This window comes from Heterocephalus glaber, unplaced genomic scaffold, assembly GCF_053883595.1.
Source record: "Heterocephalus glaber isolate CG9 unplaced genomic scaffold, H.glaber_assembly_v1.0 deba00000937, whole genome shotgun sequence".
NCBI lineage: Eukaryota > Metazoa > Chordata > Mammalia > Rodentia > Bathyergidae > Heterocephalus > Heterocephalus glaber.
The window spans coordinates 3,553,110-3,572,079 of NW_028258173.1; the positions used below are offsets into that span (position 1 = coordinate 3,553,110).

General features: G+C 56.2%; 1 protein-coding gene across 1 annotated transcript in view; it reads left to right on the top strand.

Annotated features, from left to right (window-relative positions):
* Positions 1-9,763: 9,763 nt before the first annotated feature.
* The window catches only part of Timp2 (TIMP metallopeptidase inhibitor 2), a 41,855-nt gene continuing 32,648 nt past the window's right edge, over positions 9,764-18,970 (top strand). The window contains exon 1 of the mRNA XM_004860838.4: positions 9,764-10,128. Coding sequence (XP_004860895.1) covers positions 9,999-10,128 — 130 coding nt within the window. The 5' untranslated portion in view covers positions 9,764-9,998. The remainder of the gene's footprint in view (positions 10,129-18,970) is intronic.

Below are 18,970 nucleotides of genomic sequence, written 5' to 3' on the forward strand. Positions count from 1 at the left end.
CACTCATCATAGTAACTGTATTTATCAACCTGAGATGGTCCAGGCTCCAAACTGTGAACAGCCACAGGGTGACTCCTCACCACCCCCGAGGGGTGTGGCAGGGTCCTTTCTGCTGCATGGACAAGGAGGGTCAAGCCAGAGAAGGGGCAGTTTGGCTGAGGTCATGGCGGAAGTGGGCTTGAACCAGGTCTGTCCCCCACCAAGTCCCCTGCTGTGTAGGCCCGGCTGTCTGGCTGCCAGACCCTGAGTGTCTTCTGCACTCTTAGAGAAAGCCAGGCTTCCCCCCACCTCCCCAGCCCATGTAACTCACCCTGTGGGGTGTTGGGTTTCCATTCTCAGCTCGGGAGGAACCTGCAAGATGGCGAGGCCGGGATTCTCAACAGGTTTCCTTCCCTTCCCTCCTCTGTCAAGGCCAGAGATCACCTTGAGGGGCCCGGGAGGGTAGCAGACCCTCCAGGCCCTGGCCTGCTGTCTTCTCCCACTGCTGAAAGACTCCAAAGGTGCACAGGTCTACAGGCAGGTCTCGATGTTCCCACTGTCCCCCACCCGCCCTGCCAGCCCCTGGTGGGGCCCTGGCCTCCTCCTGTGTGGAGCGGACCCACTCTTAGACCCCAGGCCCTGACCACCCAGCAGGTGCTGCTGCCCACAGCCATGGAGCCCTGTGTGTGGTCACCTGGCCCTAGCTGGCCCCCTCCGTTCATGAGCCCGTGACCTGGAGAACAAACTAGAGGCTTTGAATGGAGAGAGCGGAGAGGGTCGGGGACATGGGCCCCGAAACAGGGCCGTGGAGGTACAGGGAAAGCTGGTGGGGAGGACGGAGGGCGGGAGCCGAGCAAGGCCACTGACGGAGATGAGCCAGGCAGGGGCAGTGAGAGGAACAGGAGGGAAGCAGCAGCTGCCTGGGGCTCTCCAGACCTGGAGTCTAGCTGTGACTTTTGCCCTAAAGTTCTGTGACCTTCCCTGTGTCCCTTGAATAAAGCCCACAGTGATTAACTATGGCCGCCTGTATCTAAAAGATCTGGACCAGTCACACCCAGCACACCTGTCCCCAAGTGGGAGGATGGGCCTCACCCACCACCAGGTCACAGGATCCTCCCTCCTCTAGATCCGCTCCCTTCCAACTGCTGGGAAGCCCTGTGCTGCCAGGTCTAGGGGCCTGGAGTCCTCAAAGAAGGGGCTCCCAGGGGCTGGACACCTCCTCCAACCCTGGTGTCCATGGGGCCCTGGGCAAAGAGGCCTTCAGGGCTCAGCCAGGAGGTACAGGACCCTGTGACCCAGAGGACTCTGACAAGGGTGCATACTGAGCGGCCTGGCCGCAGGAAGGCCAGGCCTCTGCAGAGCGTGACAGGGTCAGCTCTGCAGCCTGCTTTTCTGTAGCCTGACCCCTTCACAGCCATGGTCACCGAGGACTTGCTGTGTGCTGGACACTGTCCCGGGGTCTGGCAGGACCCCAGTTTCCAAACGAGGAGGCAGAGGGCCAGAAGTCACACAAGCACACAGTCACACTGCGGATAATCGGGTTCTCAGCCCAAGTTCACTGCTGCAATAAACTGACCTCCTCCTCTCCGACACAGCGAGATTTCAACCCAGTGAGGGACAGGAAGGCCCTGAGGTAGGCGTCCCACAAATGAAGGGTAATGATGATATTCCAGATGCCCCCCAAACCCAGACCCTGCAGGTTTCTGAGAAACTGTAAGCCTTTAGCTGTAGAAGAGAGTTAGCAACTTCTCCACCCACAAGAGAAGCCACACCTTCATCAGAAAGGAAACAGTACATCCAGCACTGCCTGGGAGCCGACAGGTCTGGGATTTGCTAGAAAAGAAGCCTTTGGGGAACAGGCTGAGGAGCAGACCCTTGTGGAAGCAGGGCATTGTCCTGTTCTCTCCCCTTGTGAAGAGGGTTTCAAAATTTTCCCAATCCATAGTTTTAAGCAGTAGCAGGTTGGAGTGTGGTAGAGTGGAAGGCCCAGCTACCAGGGTTAGAGACAGTGAGCAGCCTCCCCACCCTTCCTGTTGACTCCCAGGTCCTCCAGGAACCCTTTGGTCTAAGTAAGAAATGTGCCTCTGCTCGGGAACATGTGTTTCCAATCTTCCCGCTCAGCAGTGAGTCACCAGCAGCAGCTGCTGCCGGCCCCATCCGCCACGCTCACCTCAGACCCTGCTGACCGCCAGCCCTGCCCCTGCCCTCCCGCTCGGCCACCCCCATCCCTGCAGTCTCCCAAAGCAGCAGAACGGTGCCTGCCCTGGCATCCAGCTCTCCTGCCCGCAGCCTCTCTGCTCCTCAATGGTGCTGCTCCCATAGCCCTGGCACCTTTGCCATCCTGGCACCCACCACACTCTTTGTCTGTTTTCCCATGGCAGGGTGGTCTGTGCCATAGGCAGAGAGGGGCTCCTCTTTTTCCATCCTGATCCCCAGCTCCTGCACAGGCCTAACCCATGGCCAGTGCCCAAGAAATACTCATTATATGAATGCATGAATGAATAGATGAAGAACAAATGACTGACCCTAAAAAGTGTACAGTTAAGGAGCTGGGGATTTAGCTCAGTGGTTCCACCGCCTGCCTCAAAAGCACAAGGATCCAGTTCGAGCTCTGGTATGAAAAAAAAAATTGTACAGTTAAGAGCCAGGCATGGTGGCACAGGCCTGTGATCCTGGGTACTCTGGAGGCTGAGGCAGGAGGATCACAGGTTCAAACCCAGCCTGGGCAACATAGTGAGACTCTGTCTCAAAATAAAAGAATAAAAAGGATTGGCCAGGGATTTAGCTCAGTGGTTCCAGCGCCTGCCCCTCAAGTGCAAGAACCCGAGTTCAATCCCCGGTACCAAAAAAAAGATTAAAAAAAAAAAAAGGGCCAGGGGTGTAGCTCAGGGGCGGAGCACTTGTACAGCTTGCAGAAGGCCTGTGTTCAATCCCCAGGACCACAAAAGAAGTATGCAGTCTGTAGGGGGGTCAGAGGGGACGACAAAGACCCCGTGAGGTGAACTGTGAGGAGTCTCGGGCTGCAGGAGTGCAGCCTCTGCACTCTCCGCAGGCGCCTGGGGCTCCACCTGACCTGGGCTGGGCACCTCCCCGGGACTGGAACACCTCCTCACCGTTGGCTGGCCAGGGCCCGGAGAGGAAGCATTTGAGGACACACCCAGGCTCAGTGGGGAAGGAGCATCGGGCAGGGGCAACGGAGTGAGGACAAAGAACACCTGTGGGTGACAGGTCGGTGGCCACATCCCGAGCATCTCTACCTCCCCTTGCATGGGAACCACAGCCAGATGTGGCAGGGCACTGGTGGATCCCAAGAGCACCCTGCGCCTCTGAGGGGAGCCCAGCCCAGCTTGGGAGATGTCACATCCTGTCCTCCACCACTTCCTGTGAGCACCCATTCAACAGGGCTCTGCAGTTGGGGGCCAAGTTGGAGCTGGGGATGCAGAGGACGGTGAGTGTCAACTAGCTGGGGACACCGAGACAGAACCAGGTGACTGGGTCGCGCAGGAAGAGGAGACAGTGTGGCGGGTCGGTCTGCTCACAGGTCTCACTTCCGCACCCACCGCCTGGCCTCTGGAGCTGGGCAGCTCTCTCCTAGCTCCGAGAAGGTGAGCACGCTCCCAAACAGGAAGACATTAAGAATAAGCCACTTTTCAAGAAGCCCAGCTTCCCCTGGTCTCTCTCCTGGCTTCACTGCCTCTGATTCCTTTGTTGTGACCAGAGCCACCCCAAACCTGGTTCTCCAGCCCAGTGGGGCCTGGGAGTGTTCTGCTGCTCCGCCAACCTAGCACACTAAAGAAAGTCTCTCTGTTCCCTGAAGCTGGCTCCCGAGGAAGGGAGGCCAGGTTTGCATCGGGAGGTGACGGGAGCCTGGCCCTGGACACATGGCGCTGCTGGCTGATGGATGGCTTCAGGCTGACATCACCGAGAGGCTGAAGCATCCCCAGAGAAGAGAACCGAAAGGGAGAAGAGGGAGGGAAGGAGGGCAGGCAGGAACACAGAAAGAAAAACAGGGCAGGGGTGAGGGGAGGGGGGATTCTTGGGCACAGACCTAATCACAGCCTTGCGATGAGATTTACTGCTGCCCTCAGCACTGGCCAGCAGCCCACACCAGAGCCCAGCCTCCCTTCTGTTTGGATTAAGCGATGACATCATGGCCACGGCTGTCACTCCCCAACAGCATAGGAAGCGGAGGATGGCGGCAGAGAAACCTGAGCCTCCCAGGCCAGGCTCAAAGAGGCAGGCAGGCAGGCAGGCAGGCAGGCCAAGGGAACCCAAAACCACTCTTGTGGGCCCAGCAAGCCCTCTGAGTCTGCTTCTCCTGGACAGCCGAGGCTGTTTCCCACACAGAGCCTGGATAGAGGGGCACTGGCTTCTCAAAGCTGCTCCCTGGCCCTGCTCTGCAATCCGCCCATGAAAGGAACCACATGACCACATGCCCAGGGCCAAAAGGAAATAGCCTAGGCGTGAGGAAATGCGAGCAGTGGGCCGGCAGCATCCACTCCCAGCAGCTCGCACATCCCTGTGCCTCATAGAGCTGGTGTAAGGGGTCCCTAGAGCCCAAGGCGGGCAGGAGGGGTGGGGGAAGCAGGCAGGTGGGGGGGGGCGGGGAAGCCGGGCAGAGCCTAGGTGTAGACTAGTAGAAGTCCGTGGCCCAGCAGTCTGGCTCCCAGCTCTCCCTCACTCCAGGAAGGTCTGGAAGGAGGGCCAGGGCCCTGCTTCAGCCACCTTGCAGGACGGGGCACTTCTGCGTCAGAGAGGAACACCTCCCTTGCTCTCGGCCCGGAGACTTGGTCCAAGAAGACTGTGGTGTCAGGGCTGCTGCTAGGAGCTGTGACTGTCTCCCCCACCCCGTGCCCCCAGGGATGAGCAGTGGCTGGCACCCCGGCACCTGAGGTGGGTGCCCTGGTATTAGAGGCAGATAAATTAGACAGAAATTAATATACGCTCAGAGAGGGACTGGGCCCTCAAGGAAGTCAGCACAAAAAAATACAGATATCAGAACTGTGGCTGGAGGCAAATCTGAAGAGAACCAGGCCACAGAATGGAGAAGCAGTAGCAAGGCCTGCATTCCTCCCCTCCCTAGAGATAAGCAGCAATTTGAGATTGTGCTGTAATCAGCACCACCTGGTCCAGCGGTCCCCCCGATAGGCATCAGACACGTGGGTGGGTGACCAGGACACCTGGACCCACACTCCCCTCCCTTTCCAGGAATTCTTTTGATCTTTCCATGTACCCTTGCTACGTGACTCCTTTCCCTATGGGATCAACATTACTAAGCGGCCATACTTGTAATCCAACAGGTTGATTGTAGTGTGACCCACCTTGTACCCATGCTGTGATTTTGGGGTATAAATTCCACCCCCACATACACACAAAGGGCCTCAGTGATGACCCCTTTTGAGACCCCTCCTATCTCTTCTCTTTGGGGCTTTCTCTTAATAAACCTTTCCTACTCTTAACCTCCTTTGTCCCTTGGAATTCACTCTTCGATATTCGGAGGACACAAGGTTGGCACATGTGACATCTAACAGGTCAGGAGTTATATTTCTCCTATATCAATGGCTCACAGCTGCCCTTGCCCTAAACGCTGCCTGTCTTGGGGAGGAAGGGAGGAAACGGGGTGGGAGGCACAGGCCTAGCAGTATGGGACAGCATAAAATACAGCAATGGACATGGCAGAAGGAAACCCCAAGGCGGGCTGTGGACCAAGAGTGAAATCATTTAACAAGGATGCCTGGCAGCTACAGCCAAGAAGGCTTCACAGAATAATGAAAGACAAAAATTAATACTAATGAAAGAAGTGGTTTAGCCCTGGGGCTGCCTCACAGGGCTGCGCCCTCCCTTGCAAGTAAGTTTCCTACATCCAGAGGAGACCGGAAGACCCACCTTTCCCCAGCTTCCAGGGCTCAGGTGCTCCCTGCTAATTTGCTGATACTTTTATTTGCATCTCTCCAGATCCCAACAGATTCACTCTCTAGAAAGAACTGAGTGTATTCCCTGGTTTCCCCGGCCCCTGACAGTGTGGGGGGCACCTTCTCCCGGGTCTCAGGTCCCTGATAAAGCTTCCTCTGGGACACAGCCTTGTGTGCACTACTCAAAGGAGCCCTGGTGTTAGCCCTGGTGTTCACATCTCTGTACCTCTTCTGCTCAGAACTGAGGGCTTTTACCCGGTTCTTTAAGTTAGTGATGCTCAACCAGAGCGATTTTGCAAGGACTGGACATATATTTGGTTGTTGTAACTTGGAGAAGGAGCTATTGGCATTTGGAAGGTCCGGGTCAGGAGGGCTGCTTGGAATCCTACAACGCCCAGGATGGCCCCACCAGAGAGTGATCTGGCCCAGTGTTGAGATCCAGAGGATTGAGAAGCCTGGCCCTGAGTGAAGACAATTTGTCACGAAATTCCTGTCGGACACCCTCCCGCACCTCCACCACGGACCATGGAGACACTCACATGGCCACCATCGGGCCTAGTACTGCTGATGCATCACCTTGTCATCCTCAGGGTGTCCTGGGTAGACAGCCCTGCAGGGGACCCTGGGGACAGACGCCACACACCTATTGTGGCCATGAATCTGATGCTCAGTTGGACAGAAAGACTCATCATGGTGCTCATGGGAGCCTCCTGTCAGGCTGCAGAAAAGACAATCAGACCCACAGACACATCCCCACCTCCCTCTACAGCCCCTGACCTGCCCAAGGCACCCGACTGCTTCTGGAGCTCTGGACTGCGGGTTTGGGGTCCACTTCCTGGCTGCCTGGGGCCAGCTTTGATGCCTGCTACTGATGAGAGCATCTGGCTCTGGGGAACCAGCCAGAAAGAGTGTGGGGCCTTCAGCTCCACTCAAGCTGTCTCGATGGAGAGAAGGCTGCCGCTCGGGGGAGATGGATCTGGTCCAGACCCAGAAGGCGTGTCCCTGAGAAGGACAGCGTTCCCTCCTGCTGCAAGGGCCCCACCTAAGGCAAGATGGGGGAGGCCTGCACAGTGCCCTGACTCGGTACCTGGGAGGAGGCATCAGCACTTCCTCTTGGCCCCAACAGTGTTTACCCGGTCCTCCCCGGGGGACGTGTCTGCTGGGTGTGCTCAGCCGAGGGAGGGATGGGAGAGACTGACAGAGCTCTGCTGGGAAACCTGGTGGGGCCTGACGAGCCAGGCCAGTGTTCTCAGCAGAATGAGGGCCTGAAAGCCCTCTCCATAACCCTTCCAGGGCTGGCCTGGCCAGCACTGCCCCCTTCTGCCTCCCCTGAGAGTCCGCAACAGCCACTGCTCTGGGGCAGATATGAGCCACATCCTGCAGGCTGCAGCATGGCTGGGGTGCCCCACAGGGCTGTCTCACTCCCCACCCACTAATATAAAGAGGAGAGATACAGGAGGTTGGTTAGGAGCGAAGGGGATGGGGAAGCAGCTGGCCCGGCATCCTCCCACCACATCCCTCTGCGCCCAGGTGTGGGGTGTCCTGACCTGGGCCTCCCCACCATCCTGCCGCATTGAGCCCTGCCGGCCCACAGCAGAGGCAAGAGTGCACCAGCAGGCTGGTCCTCCTCCATGCCCTGTCTTCGGTGGATTCCTAGCCTGCCGCCTCAGTTTCCTGGAATGGACTGGGAGAGTCCTAACCTCGAGGGAGGCAGTGGTCATGGACTGAGGCTAGTGGCAGTATGAGGGCTGGGGGAGAGCAGGAGAGCAGGCCTGGGTGTTGGGGTGCTCCACCCCTTCCCAGCCTTAGACCCCTTTGATGAGGCCATCCGCCAGCTCCAGCCTTAGGTCCCCACTCACAGCAATCCACGAGAAGGGCTTGTGAATCCCCCTTTTTGGATAAGGAGGCTGGGAAGGTCCGCAGAGGGGCGGATGGCCTGGTCTTTGTGACCTCCTGGGTTCCAGGGTTCCTGATCCTCCTTCCTGCCCCTCTCTGCTGGGTCCCACCAACGCACACACACTCAGAAGAAAACACACCCTCTGGTGCCACCCACCCCATCCTCTCCCGCTCTCTGCTCCGTCTCCTGCATTCAGCCTCCTTTTCTCTCCTTGGCCACATCTCTGATGGCCACCAGGTGAGCACACCTGCCTGCTCTCAGGGCCTTGGGGTCTTTCTGCCTCCCATCACAGGGACTTTCGTCTGACCTGTACACCCTGCAGTGTTCTGTTTTCAGAAAGGTGCCCAGGCTGCTGTGGACATTCAGACAAGTCTTGTTGACCGGAAGAAGAGAAGGGGAAAGGGGTGGGGTGGGGGTGGGGGCAAGGGGTGGAAACCTCTGGTGAGGGGCACATTGGAGAAGACAGCTGTAGGGGAGCCAAGGAATGGGGTACTTATTCTCCAGTAGCAGAATTGGGGTCTAGAAAAGATTTGTATTTTTGGCCAGAAGTCCAGCCTGTGTGCACACTGGCGTGGATGACTCAGGGAGGAAACCCACAACGCAAGCCAGGTGCTTCAGGCTGCAGAGTCCAGGCTCTAGGAGAGAAACATCCCCCTTCTGCTGCCCCGTGTACCTCACATGGGCCCCTCGCCTTTTCTGTGACACCATCAGTCCCACCTCCAAAGTATTTGCCACTTTAACACATATTTACTCCCTGGTGTGCACGTCTTGCCTAAAAGCCCGAGTGTGCACCAAGTTACCTGCTTTTCTAATAAACTGGTGAGTTGAGTCCTGGGCTCTATGAAGTTCAACAGCATTTTTTCCACTTGTCATGAGAAAGAGTGAAAGAAATGGAAGGCTACAGGCAGGGAACGTGTAACTCTCCAAATCAACTGTTCTTCCAAAAAGTTAGCATCAAACATCATCCCAAGAACGACATCACTCTATTTTAGGTTAACAAAAGCCGAAAAGTGACTTTGGATTTGTCAGGGTGCTAAAAATAACTATTCTGCCTATTGAACTTTTCTCCCAGTTGTCTGCTTCAAAAGCATGCACGGGCAGAAAGAAACTTTTTCCATTCTTTTAGTATTTTCCAGCGTTTCCCATCTCAGGTCAGCACACGAAGTCTGGTGGGCAATTATTTTTAATTGCGTTCCTTTCCTGGGCTCACCTCCCAGGGGGACTGCCGGTGTGCGGAGGGGCAGGTTCACCACGCAGGCACAGGCACCGGGCACCACGCTCCCGCCCTGACCACAACTGTAAGCTCCTTGGCCTTTCCTGGAACACAGAACCGTTTAGGGGAAAGCTCTGCCTTGTGCGCTCTGCACAAACGCCTCTCACACAATCCTACCCGCTCCTGCCCCCCACCCGAACCCCCTTTTGACTGGTCTAAAATATGGTTAGTTTATAAAAATCCTGTTTTGTTCACATCAACCATACCCCTCACCCCCTCCCATAAACAGCTGAGCACAGTTAAAATTCTAAGGCCTCCACTGCAAAAATGAGCCCCGGGTGTTTGGGGTGTTTGAGGGGGGCCTCCAGCCCACAGGGATGGACCATGGGGAATGGCCCCGGGCCTAAGGGCCAAAGGGCACACAGCCCGTGTCTGGAATCTACCCTGGGTGGAAACGGATCAGACAGTGTTGACCCAGGAGCCAGGCTGGAAGGAAGGGCGGTGGGCGGCCTGGAGCCTCGGGAACCCGCCTCTAGTCACAGGCACTGAGTCCAGGGGCCCACTGGGGCCCTGCACGGTGGGAGCCAGGTGCGCAGCGCGCTGGCCCGGCCGACGCACCCGTGGCTCGGGAAGCCGGCGCCCGGGCCCGGCTGGGCACAACAAAAGCCCGGGTTCTAGGGAGGGCCGGCGCGCGGGCGCGGGAGGAGGGGTGCTGGTAGCGCCCGGCCTGCACTGGCTGCCAGCCACCGGGAGGAGGAGCAGAGGATCCTCGGAGCGCAATAAAACGCCGGCTCGGCCGAGCGCGCAGCAAACACATCCATAGAAGGCCTGCGGGGAGTCGCTCGCTCGCCGCCCCTTCCCCGCTTTCTTCGCCGCCACCGAGCAGCTGCCCGCGCCGTGCCCTCGCCGCCCCGAGACCCAGAGAGGGGAAAGTTCGCGCCGGTGCGCGGGGCAGGTGAGGAGGGGCGTGCCGGCCCCCGCCGACCCCCGGCCCACCATGGGCGCCGCGGCCCGCAGCCTGCGGCTGGCGCTCGGCCTGCTGCTCCTGGGGACCCTGCCGCGCGCTGCCGACGCCTGCAGCTGCTCCCCGGTGCACCCGCAACAGGCGTTTTGCAATGCGGACGTAGGTAAGCGGCGTGACCCCGGGCCCGCCCGCGCGGCCCACCGCCCCGCGCGCTCACGGGGACCCCCGGCTCCGCGGCGCCCCGCCCGCGGCCCAGGGCCAGGCACCCCGCGCTCCGGGGGCCCCCTAGAATCCCGCAAGTGGACGCCCGAAGCGTACTTTTTCTCCTCCCTCCCGCTCTCCCTTTCTTTCCCTCTCTTTGGTGAGATGCTTCGCGACCTCAAAATCCCACCGAAATTCCGCAGCAGCTCCAGCCCCTGAAAAGGGAGCCAGGGAACGGCTTGGGGTTTGGCAGGCGGCCGCCCTGGGATGCCAGCGCTGGGGGCGGGGCAGAGGGGGACATGGCTGGGCTGGGGGTGGCTGGAGACTGAGCAACTGAGACTGGAGACTTAGAAACCTGCCTGCCGAGAAACTCCCACAGGTGAGGTGGGAGCTGGGATTCTCGGGCCTCTGGGGTGGGGGGTGCTTCTTCCGCCGGCCCCAGTTGAGGGCCGATGTATTAAGCGTATTAAACGGGGCAAGATGAAGTCCCCCTACTCGGGGCTCAGAGGGACCCCGAGAAAAGCCCGTAGAGGTGGATGGTCTGTCTCCTTGCTGAGTGCCCTGCCCACGAGGGACCCCCCCACAGGGACCCCGGCAGGGACCGGCATCCTGAGTGTTTCGCTGCCTGTGACTTTTCCCAGGATGCCCCCCAAAACTGGAGCTTTGGTGACCGGAGGGAGCGGGTGGGATTGTGTGACTGCTCAGCACATAGCTGTTACCCTCGGATGCCTGGTCCCCCACAATATGTGCAAAGGAAGGAGGAGGAGCTCAGTTATATGGGCTGGTCCCCAGGAGCAGGATTCAGAGTGGGAGAACAGTAGAAACGGGGGGTTCCGCCAGGGCTGACACTGCAGGCCTCTCCTGTCTTGGTGGTGACACGTTCAGGTGGGCAGCAGGTGAGCCTCCTCGACCTCCCTGCCTTACCTCTAATGTCTGCCCCTAAGTGCTGCCAGCTGAGTATCCTTTGCTCCATGTGGCAAGGCTGGGTAGGTATCCCTCACCCGCCAGAACTGAAGCTGGGGCTCTTGTGTTCCTGCTGTTGTCACCAGTGACCCCCATCCCCTCCCAAGACTCCTTGCCCCCTCGAAATTAGCCCTGAGGACTGCCTGCCCAGCTTGGGGAGCCTGCAGTTTGCTCCTACCTGTGGGACCACATGGCTCAGGCCACCTGGGCTTTGGGTGTGTTGAGTGCTTCAGGGGAGTTTCCACAACACCTGATTTGCAGCAAAATTTGGGGGCAAAGAAGAGGCTCCTCCCATGGAGGGAACTGTGAGTGGCCTTCCGGGGATAGGGTGTCCTCTGGGAGTACTGGCCTGTTGGGACTCCAGGGCCGAGAGAGGCCTGTGCTTCTGATCAGCAAGTCATGGGGCCCCAGAAGGGAACTGGGGGTTTGGTCCATAGGAGCCCAGCAGGAAGGAGCTGGGCCTGGGACCACCTCACACTCCCCAGCCCTGTGGGGGAGAATTTCCAGGCAGCTGCTTCTGTCCTTGCTGAGCTATGTGCTGAGGCAGCCACTGAACTGGGAGCTGCTTCTGCAGTGGTTGGAGCAGAGCTTGCTGAGGGTCGGGAGTTCTTGCAGATGCCGCCTGGCTTCCTTTTGCCTTGCGTATTACTCTCCTCTGCCTAGATTTCCTGGCACTGGTGTCCAAATCATTGCAACAAAATCGACATGAAGCCAAAACTTTTAACCCTATCCCAGTGCAGGAGCCCACTCTCAGCCCAGAGCTGCACTGCCAAGCCCAGTTATTCTGTCTCCTGTGGCTGCTGTGACAAATGACCATAACTGAGTGGCTCAGCGAGGGGAATTTATTGTCTCGAAGTCGGGAGGCCCTCAGAGTGAATTCCAGATGTCAGAAGGGCTGGTCCCTTCTGGAGACACTGAAGGAGGCTCTGTTCCAGGCCTCTCTCATGGCTTTGGGTGGCTCCCGGGTATCCTTGGTGTTCCTTGGGTACAGATGCATCCCTCCCCGCTCTGCATCCGTCTACACATGGACCTCTACCCTGTGTGTACATCTGGGTCCAAACTTCCTTCTTCTAAGGACACCAGCCATTGGGCTTAGCCACACCCTCCATCCAGTATGATCTCATCGCAACTTGATTTCATCAAAGACCCTGTTTCCAAATAAGGTTAGGTTATATTTACAGGTTCTGGCTGGATAGGAGTTTGGGGGAGGGGCACTACTGAGCCCAGTACACCAAGGCTGCCCTGTTTTGTTCCCTGTCATCCCTCCTGTGCTTGGATGTCCTAGGGTAGGGTGCTGAGATGAAACCCCCATCTCCTGACTGCATCGGCCTCCTCCTGTTCACCAACGTTCTGTTCACCTTTGAGAGGTGCAGGTTTGTGTCTGGCTTGGTGCAGTTCCCCATTCTACTGCAAAAAGAATTGCAGGGTGGGGGGTGTTCCTAAAAGATTACTCTGGTTGGGTCCCTGTGCAGATAGTTGGCTCAGACCTTGGCTTTTTGGTTCACAAACCCCCTAGGAGATTTTATGTAACTGGGACTGTGAAGCAAGGGTGTTGGAAAGGGTGCACTTTGGAGATGAATAGAGGCTGGCTTTTACCTTGATGTGCTAGCTCCTTGTACTCATGGCTGAATGCAGCGTTGCTAACTGGCCCGAGGCTCTTGGTCTAAGAAACAGATTTCTCTACCCCTGGAAGGATTTCTGGGAGGTGTCCCTTAGCAGTAGTGGGGTTGGAGTTATGGTCAGCAAAGATAATTCACAGAGATTGTGACACTTAGGATGGAGAGTGAGAGATCATCTGACATGCTCTTGGAAGGTCCCAGGTCCCTGTCCTTTCCGGGAAGGTCAAGGCGAGAGGTATTCTGTGTCTTGGTGACAGCACTGCTCAGAAGGGCTGCTGGCCCGATTCCCTCTCACCTAATGAAATCCTTCGCCACCTACCACAAGCATGTGTAGTGACAGTCATCTGGCTAGAAACCAGCCCCAGACTCGCCATTCAGGCAGTACCACGGGTGGAGCCTGAGTTACTAAGCCAGCTGAGTTACTTGGCAGACCCAGGCTGCTTTGGCTGGTTTTTGGAATCAACGATAAATCCAGGAGCTTCTGGACCCAGAGAATAAAGTCTCTTCTATGGCCTGGGTGGCAATGGCCAAGGCCGCATTGCTCCCACATTGTGCTAATTCTATGGCTGTTCCCATGTCTAGAAACTGCTCTCTGCAAACCTGCTGGTGGTGTCCAGCCTGGATGGAGAGGGGCCCATAGTCAAGGCCCAAAGGGTCATCTGCTGGGTCCCCTGTGCTGAGCTCAGCAGTGTGCTCAGTTCCTTCAGAGCCTACTAGCCCCTGTGTGCACAGTGATAAGGACCAGCCTAGCACACTTAGTGATGGCTTTGTCCACTCGGGCAAGTGTGAAAAGCATGTCAGCATTACACTGGGGAGTTGAGCCAGGCCTTCTGAGAGCAGGGCTCCTCTCTGCAGATGCCGTTGGCAACTCCTTCTGAAGGTGACTGCTTTGGGTCATGTGTTTGTGCATCCTGATGTTCATATCCAGCTTGTCTGCTTCAAGGAGCAGTTACAGAGTAGTTAGCTGTGCCCCAGAGAATGAAAAGGAGAAGCAGGCTATTATCCCTGCATGTGGGTCAGGGAGCAGATTGCATGCAACCCTCACTGTCTTCCAGCGTAGGGTGTAAAGGAAGTTATACTCAGTGTGGTTCAAGCAGGTGATCAACACCAGGTAAACTGTCCAAATGAGCAAAATTCAAAAGTGAAGCTGTAGCTTGAAATGCACTTGCTGATGGTGGGAAGACTGGGAGTCCTTGGCTCGGTTTTGGACATTGTCCCTAGATGGACATCTGCAGGGGACAGATTGGAACCTGGCTCTTGGAACCTAGCTCGAGGCAGCTCCCAAGGTTGGAGCTGAAGAGGAAAGAGGTGTGTGGGAATCATGAAGGTGTGGCGGGTGCTGGAGGGACCTCGCCTAAACAGTACCTCCTCCTTGCCTTTGTCCAGAGCACAGCGCCAGCCTGGGACCTGCTGGGGCTCTGGAATTTGCACCCTCTGGTGGCACAGCAAGTCAGTGCTGCCTATGGTCCAGGGCCTGCAGGTGGGCTGGTTCCCTGCTTCCCTTCTCCCTGCAATCTCAGCAGAGTTGCCAGGTAGATCTCACTAGTGCAGGCTAGGCAGTCTAAAACCTTTGGTGACATTTGAATGGATAGAGAACTGGTGTAGAGGACTCCCAGGCTCATAGGGCAGTACACCCAGCCAGCCTGTACTTGTAGGGACCTCTGATGCCATGCCTGGGGGGAGCGCATCTTGGGAGCTGGGCCCTCTGGGAATAGGCATCACTACCCAGCCAGCCACTGGGAGTCTGCCTTGGATCCCCAGGGCCCAAGGCAGCCACTGAGGCCGCTCAGGCCTCGGCATTGGGGGGTTGGAAGGAGGCGGCCACATGGATTCAGAGCCTCTGGACCTGGGTGTGGGCACTGGAATTTTTAGACCTCACCAGGTGCTTCTGCTTGTCAGTGTTTGAACAGAGCAGGCGTCTCCACCCAGGGCTACCCAAGATGTGTTCGATGCTAAAAGAAGATACGTGGAGGGTTGCACTTAAGTATAACTTTAAATGAATATCTAGGTATTGAGAGCACTTGGCCAAGTTCTTGTTTTTCTCTTTGAGGTCTGAACAGGAAGTGTGGAGGCTGTGGCGCTGGTGATGATGATGGAGGCTGCAGAGTGCTGGCCTTGTGTATGAGATTTGCTTGCCCGTCCATTAGAGATGACTAAACTATGTTCTGTCCTTACAGCGAAATGCAAGCAGTCGTGTGCAGTGGCGTTGAATGACGTGCAACATGTCCAGGGCTTATGGCTCTGCCACAGTCTGTGTGGTCACATTGTATACATTGCCAGACTCGTAGCATACCTTTTGAGAAAGTCACAGTGCTCCAGTGTCCATTTTGATGATAGTATCAAGCCAACACCTACATCAAGAGGCCGTTACCCCAAAACCACAAGGAAGTGGCTGGTCCCAGCCCTGCCTTGTCCACTCAGGGAGCCACTGACCTGGTTAATTTTCTGCTGACAATTTCCTGGCTTTTCTTCATGTACTTTTGCTACTTCAGTATCCCACTTAAAAAAATAAAAGTCTGCACTTACTGAAATGCACATATAGAAAAATAGTCCAGAAGGATGTCCATCAAAATTCTAGGCTGTATGCCAGGCATGGTGGCACATGCCTGTAATCCCAGCACTGTGGGAGGCTAAGGCAGGAAGATAGAAAGTTGGAGCCCATTCTAGACAATTTAGCAAGACCCTGTCTCAAAATTTTAAAAAATTATAAGAAAGGGCTGGGATGTAGCTCAGTGTGAAGGCCCTGGGTTCAATCCCCATGACTGAAAAAATTATCTGAACTGTGGGTAAATTGAGGGTCATTTTAAAATTTCTTTTAGCTTAAACCTATTTTCTAAATTTCCTTGGATTAATATGAATGAACTGTGTAATTATTTTAAGTGAAAAGCCATTTGAAAGGTGCTACTCAGTGGTAGGGCAAGTACAATGTCCTCAGTTTAATTCTTATCACTCACTCCCAACAAAAGGGATTTGGGGCTGGGCGTGGTAGTGCATGCCTGTAATTCCAGCTACTGCAGAGATTGAGGCAGGAGGATCACAAGTTCAAGGCCAGAATAATGGTAAAATTCCTGGGGGCGCAGAGTGCTTGCCTAGCATGAGCAAGTGACTTTCCCTTGGGCCCTGGAGGCACAGATAAAATGCCTGAAAGGATTGTTACTTCTTTCTCCTGGACACCCAGCCTCTGCCTTTCATCAGCATTATTGAAATGTAATTCATACTGCATAGGTCACGGAGTTAAAGTGTGGTTTTTAGTCTGTCATAGAGTAAAACCTCTGCATCCATCACCCAGGCCTGACTTACAGCACCACAGTGCACGTGGGCTGTTGAATATGCTTCCTCGGGTGGACTCAGCCATGCGTTTTCCTAGGGGTGCTGCAGGGGCCGGGCTGGCCTTTCAGGATGTGCAGGGCACCTCGTGGCGTGTGCTGGACCAGTTTCATGTGCCAGGGTCCCATGAAGGCCGTCGGGCCCCTAAAACTTTGCTGGCCTCTTTCAGAGGTTGGCAAACCACACTCACCACAGGGCAGTCACCTGTTGTAGTAAATAAAGTTTTGTTGTAAGGCAGCCCCGCCCGCCCCGCCGGAAGCGCCTCTATGCCTTGGCTGCTTTTGCAACACAGCGGTTGGGGGAGAGTAAGTGTCAGGTTGCATCACTCTCACCAAAGTCATTTACTAGCCACCTTTTACAGAAAAACTGCCCGTCGGAGCTGGGGATTTAGCTCAGTGGTTCCGGCGGCTGCTTTGCAAGCTCAAGGTCCCATGTTCAATCCCCGGTACCAAAAAAAAAAAAAGAAAAACTTCCTGTCCCGGGTCACTGAAGCACCTGGTCAGGATGTGGCTGGTGTATTTGTCACTTGGTTACCTGTCCCATACTTTCCAGAAGGAAGCATGTGATGGGGAAAACATGAGATGTGGGGTCCAAGCTGACCCTGAGGGTGCCAGGGACTCACCCACACGTCCTGGGCCCTTGAGCCCTTGAGCGAATGTGGGTTTCCAGCCAAAGGCCTGGCTTTCTGTCTCAGAATGTTCCTTGGGGAAAGAGCCCCAGAGCTCTGGAGAGCGTAGCTTCCGGGGCAGCATCCGGCCCGGCCTGGGTTGCCCTTTCTGTGCTCTCTCTGATCTGTAGTCGGACAGGCTTTCCCGGCACCCCATTGGTTGGGACCATATACTCAACAAAGCAAACAGGGTGGGGCAGGCTTTGCCAGGCCCCTCTGGTGACAGTGGGGCCCCTGACCAGGACCCTCTCTGACAGCTGGTTCTTAACTGAGAAAATGGGACAGTTTAGGGTAAAAAAAACAAAGGGAAAGATTGGGAGAAATGACCTGGGCTTTGGAGCCAGGTGTACTGCTTCTGAGCCCCCACTTTGTTTCTCTCTGAGCCTGCTTCCCTTTCTGCAGAAGTGGGGTTATACTTCTCAGAGCAGTTTTTTCTGTTTTGTTTTGTTTTTTTAGGCAGGGTCTCACTCCGTAGTTCAAGCTATCCTTGAACTACAGCCTGGTCACTATGTAGACCAGACTGGCCTCAAACTCGAAGCAATCCTCCTGCCTCAGCCTCCTGAGTGCTGGGATGATAGGCAAAAGCCACCACACCCGGCCTCAGCAAATTTCTGATAAATGAGTCAGTGTGTAAAAGTACTAAAAGTTCCTCACGCCCTTTGCAGTAACCTTGAGACACTGAGTGCAGTTCTCTCCCGGGTAGCCTCTGTCCAGGAGCACTTTAGGGAGAAAGGCATGCAGGCAGGGGAGGAAATGCACCTCCCTTTGCCCACCGCAGATGTTCTGCTTCCCCTAGCCCAGCCTGGATGCTCTCTGCCCCCAGGTTGGGTGTGCAGCCCTTCCTCCCTCACTGGATCTGGAGCACAGGGACCCTGATGGGTTCAGCCTAGGAATCCAAGGAGGGCAACATGGTTCCTAAACAACCACTGCACCGGGCCCAGCACCAACAGGAAGCCTCTCCTTTGATGGATTGCTCCTGTGCCGCCCTGCCTAGATGGCCTTGTGCTGAGTCCTGTGGCTGCACTGAGGCCCCATGTCCTCGCCAGGGTTCCCTGACATGGGAGGGGGCGGAAAACAGGAGAGGGATTTAGAAGAAAGCCAGGAGGGCCACAGGCATGGAGACTCAGGCCAGGCTGTGTCTCTACAGCGCACGCAGACAGGATGAAATCGGAGCCCACAGGGAGCCTAAGAGAGGGAGCAGGGGTCCCTCAACCCTAGGAAGACCTCGTCATTCATCTTTCCTGTAGGCACAGTGAGGCCTCAGCCATGGGCGATGGGGTGCAGGCCAGTGGGATCAATGACGAAGTGCTTGAGCCCCATCAAGAGGAAGGACAGGAGGTGGGGTCCTTCTGGGGGCTTCAGGTCCCCAGGGTGGTTGTATACAGAAAGACTGTGTTGACACTGTGACTGGAGGGCTTTGGGGCACATGGGCTCCTTTTTTCTTTTTTCGGTTAGGGTTAGGGCTAGGGTTAGGGTAGCGGGGATCTAACTCGGGACCTTGTGCTTGTGAGGCAGGCACCGGAACCACTGAGCTAAATCCCCGGCCCACGGGCTCCTTACTTTTGGGGGTCAAAGGCTTAGTGGACTTGCTCACACCCAGCCCCGTCCTGGCTCCCTGTCCAGCATTTTCTGAGGGTGGACAAACTTTCCTGGATAGCCCTCTTAGCAGGAAACCTCAGACATCGCTGGGAGCAGACCAGCCTAGCCCTTCCCAGGTGTCCAGCCCGGAGCTACGAAGAATATCACAAGTCCTGACTCTCAGCTGTGACATCTTGTCCCCTTGGCCCTGTGGGCTCCCTGACAAGGACGAAGGAACAAATGGGGAAGTAGCCTTTGCTTTCTACACACCAGTTCTTGAAGGCAGGAATAAGATACCCAGGCATATAGATAAATATGTGGTTGTCAAGGGCCTTTCAGTACACAAGGCCCTGCACATCTCTGTCCTTGTTTTGTCAAGGACTCTGTGAAGGAGGGATGCAGGAGTTTGACCCTGTTTGGATGGGGAGGTCTGAGTCTCGCCCAAGGTCACCAGTGGAGTGGCAGAGCCAGGAATCCAAGGAGACTGATGTTGGCTGCAGGCTGTGGAAGGAGACTTCACAGCTGCAGACCTGTGCTCATCTGCTCAATTCCTTTGGCCGGGAGGCTGCTTGTCCTTGGAGAGGCTGGGCAGCCCATGCATTCTGTCCTAAGGCGAGCAGTTGCACAGCTCAGCTGGATGTTGTGGCAGC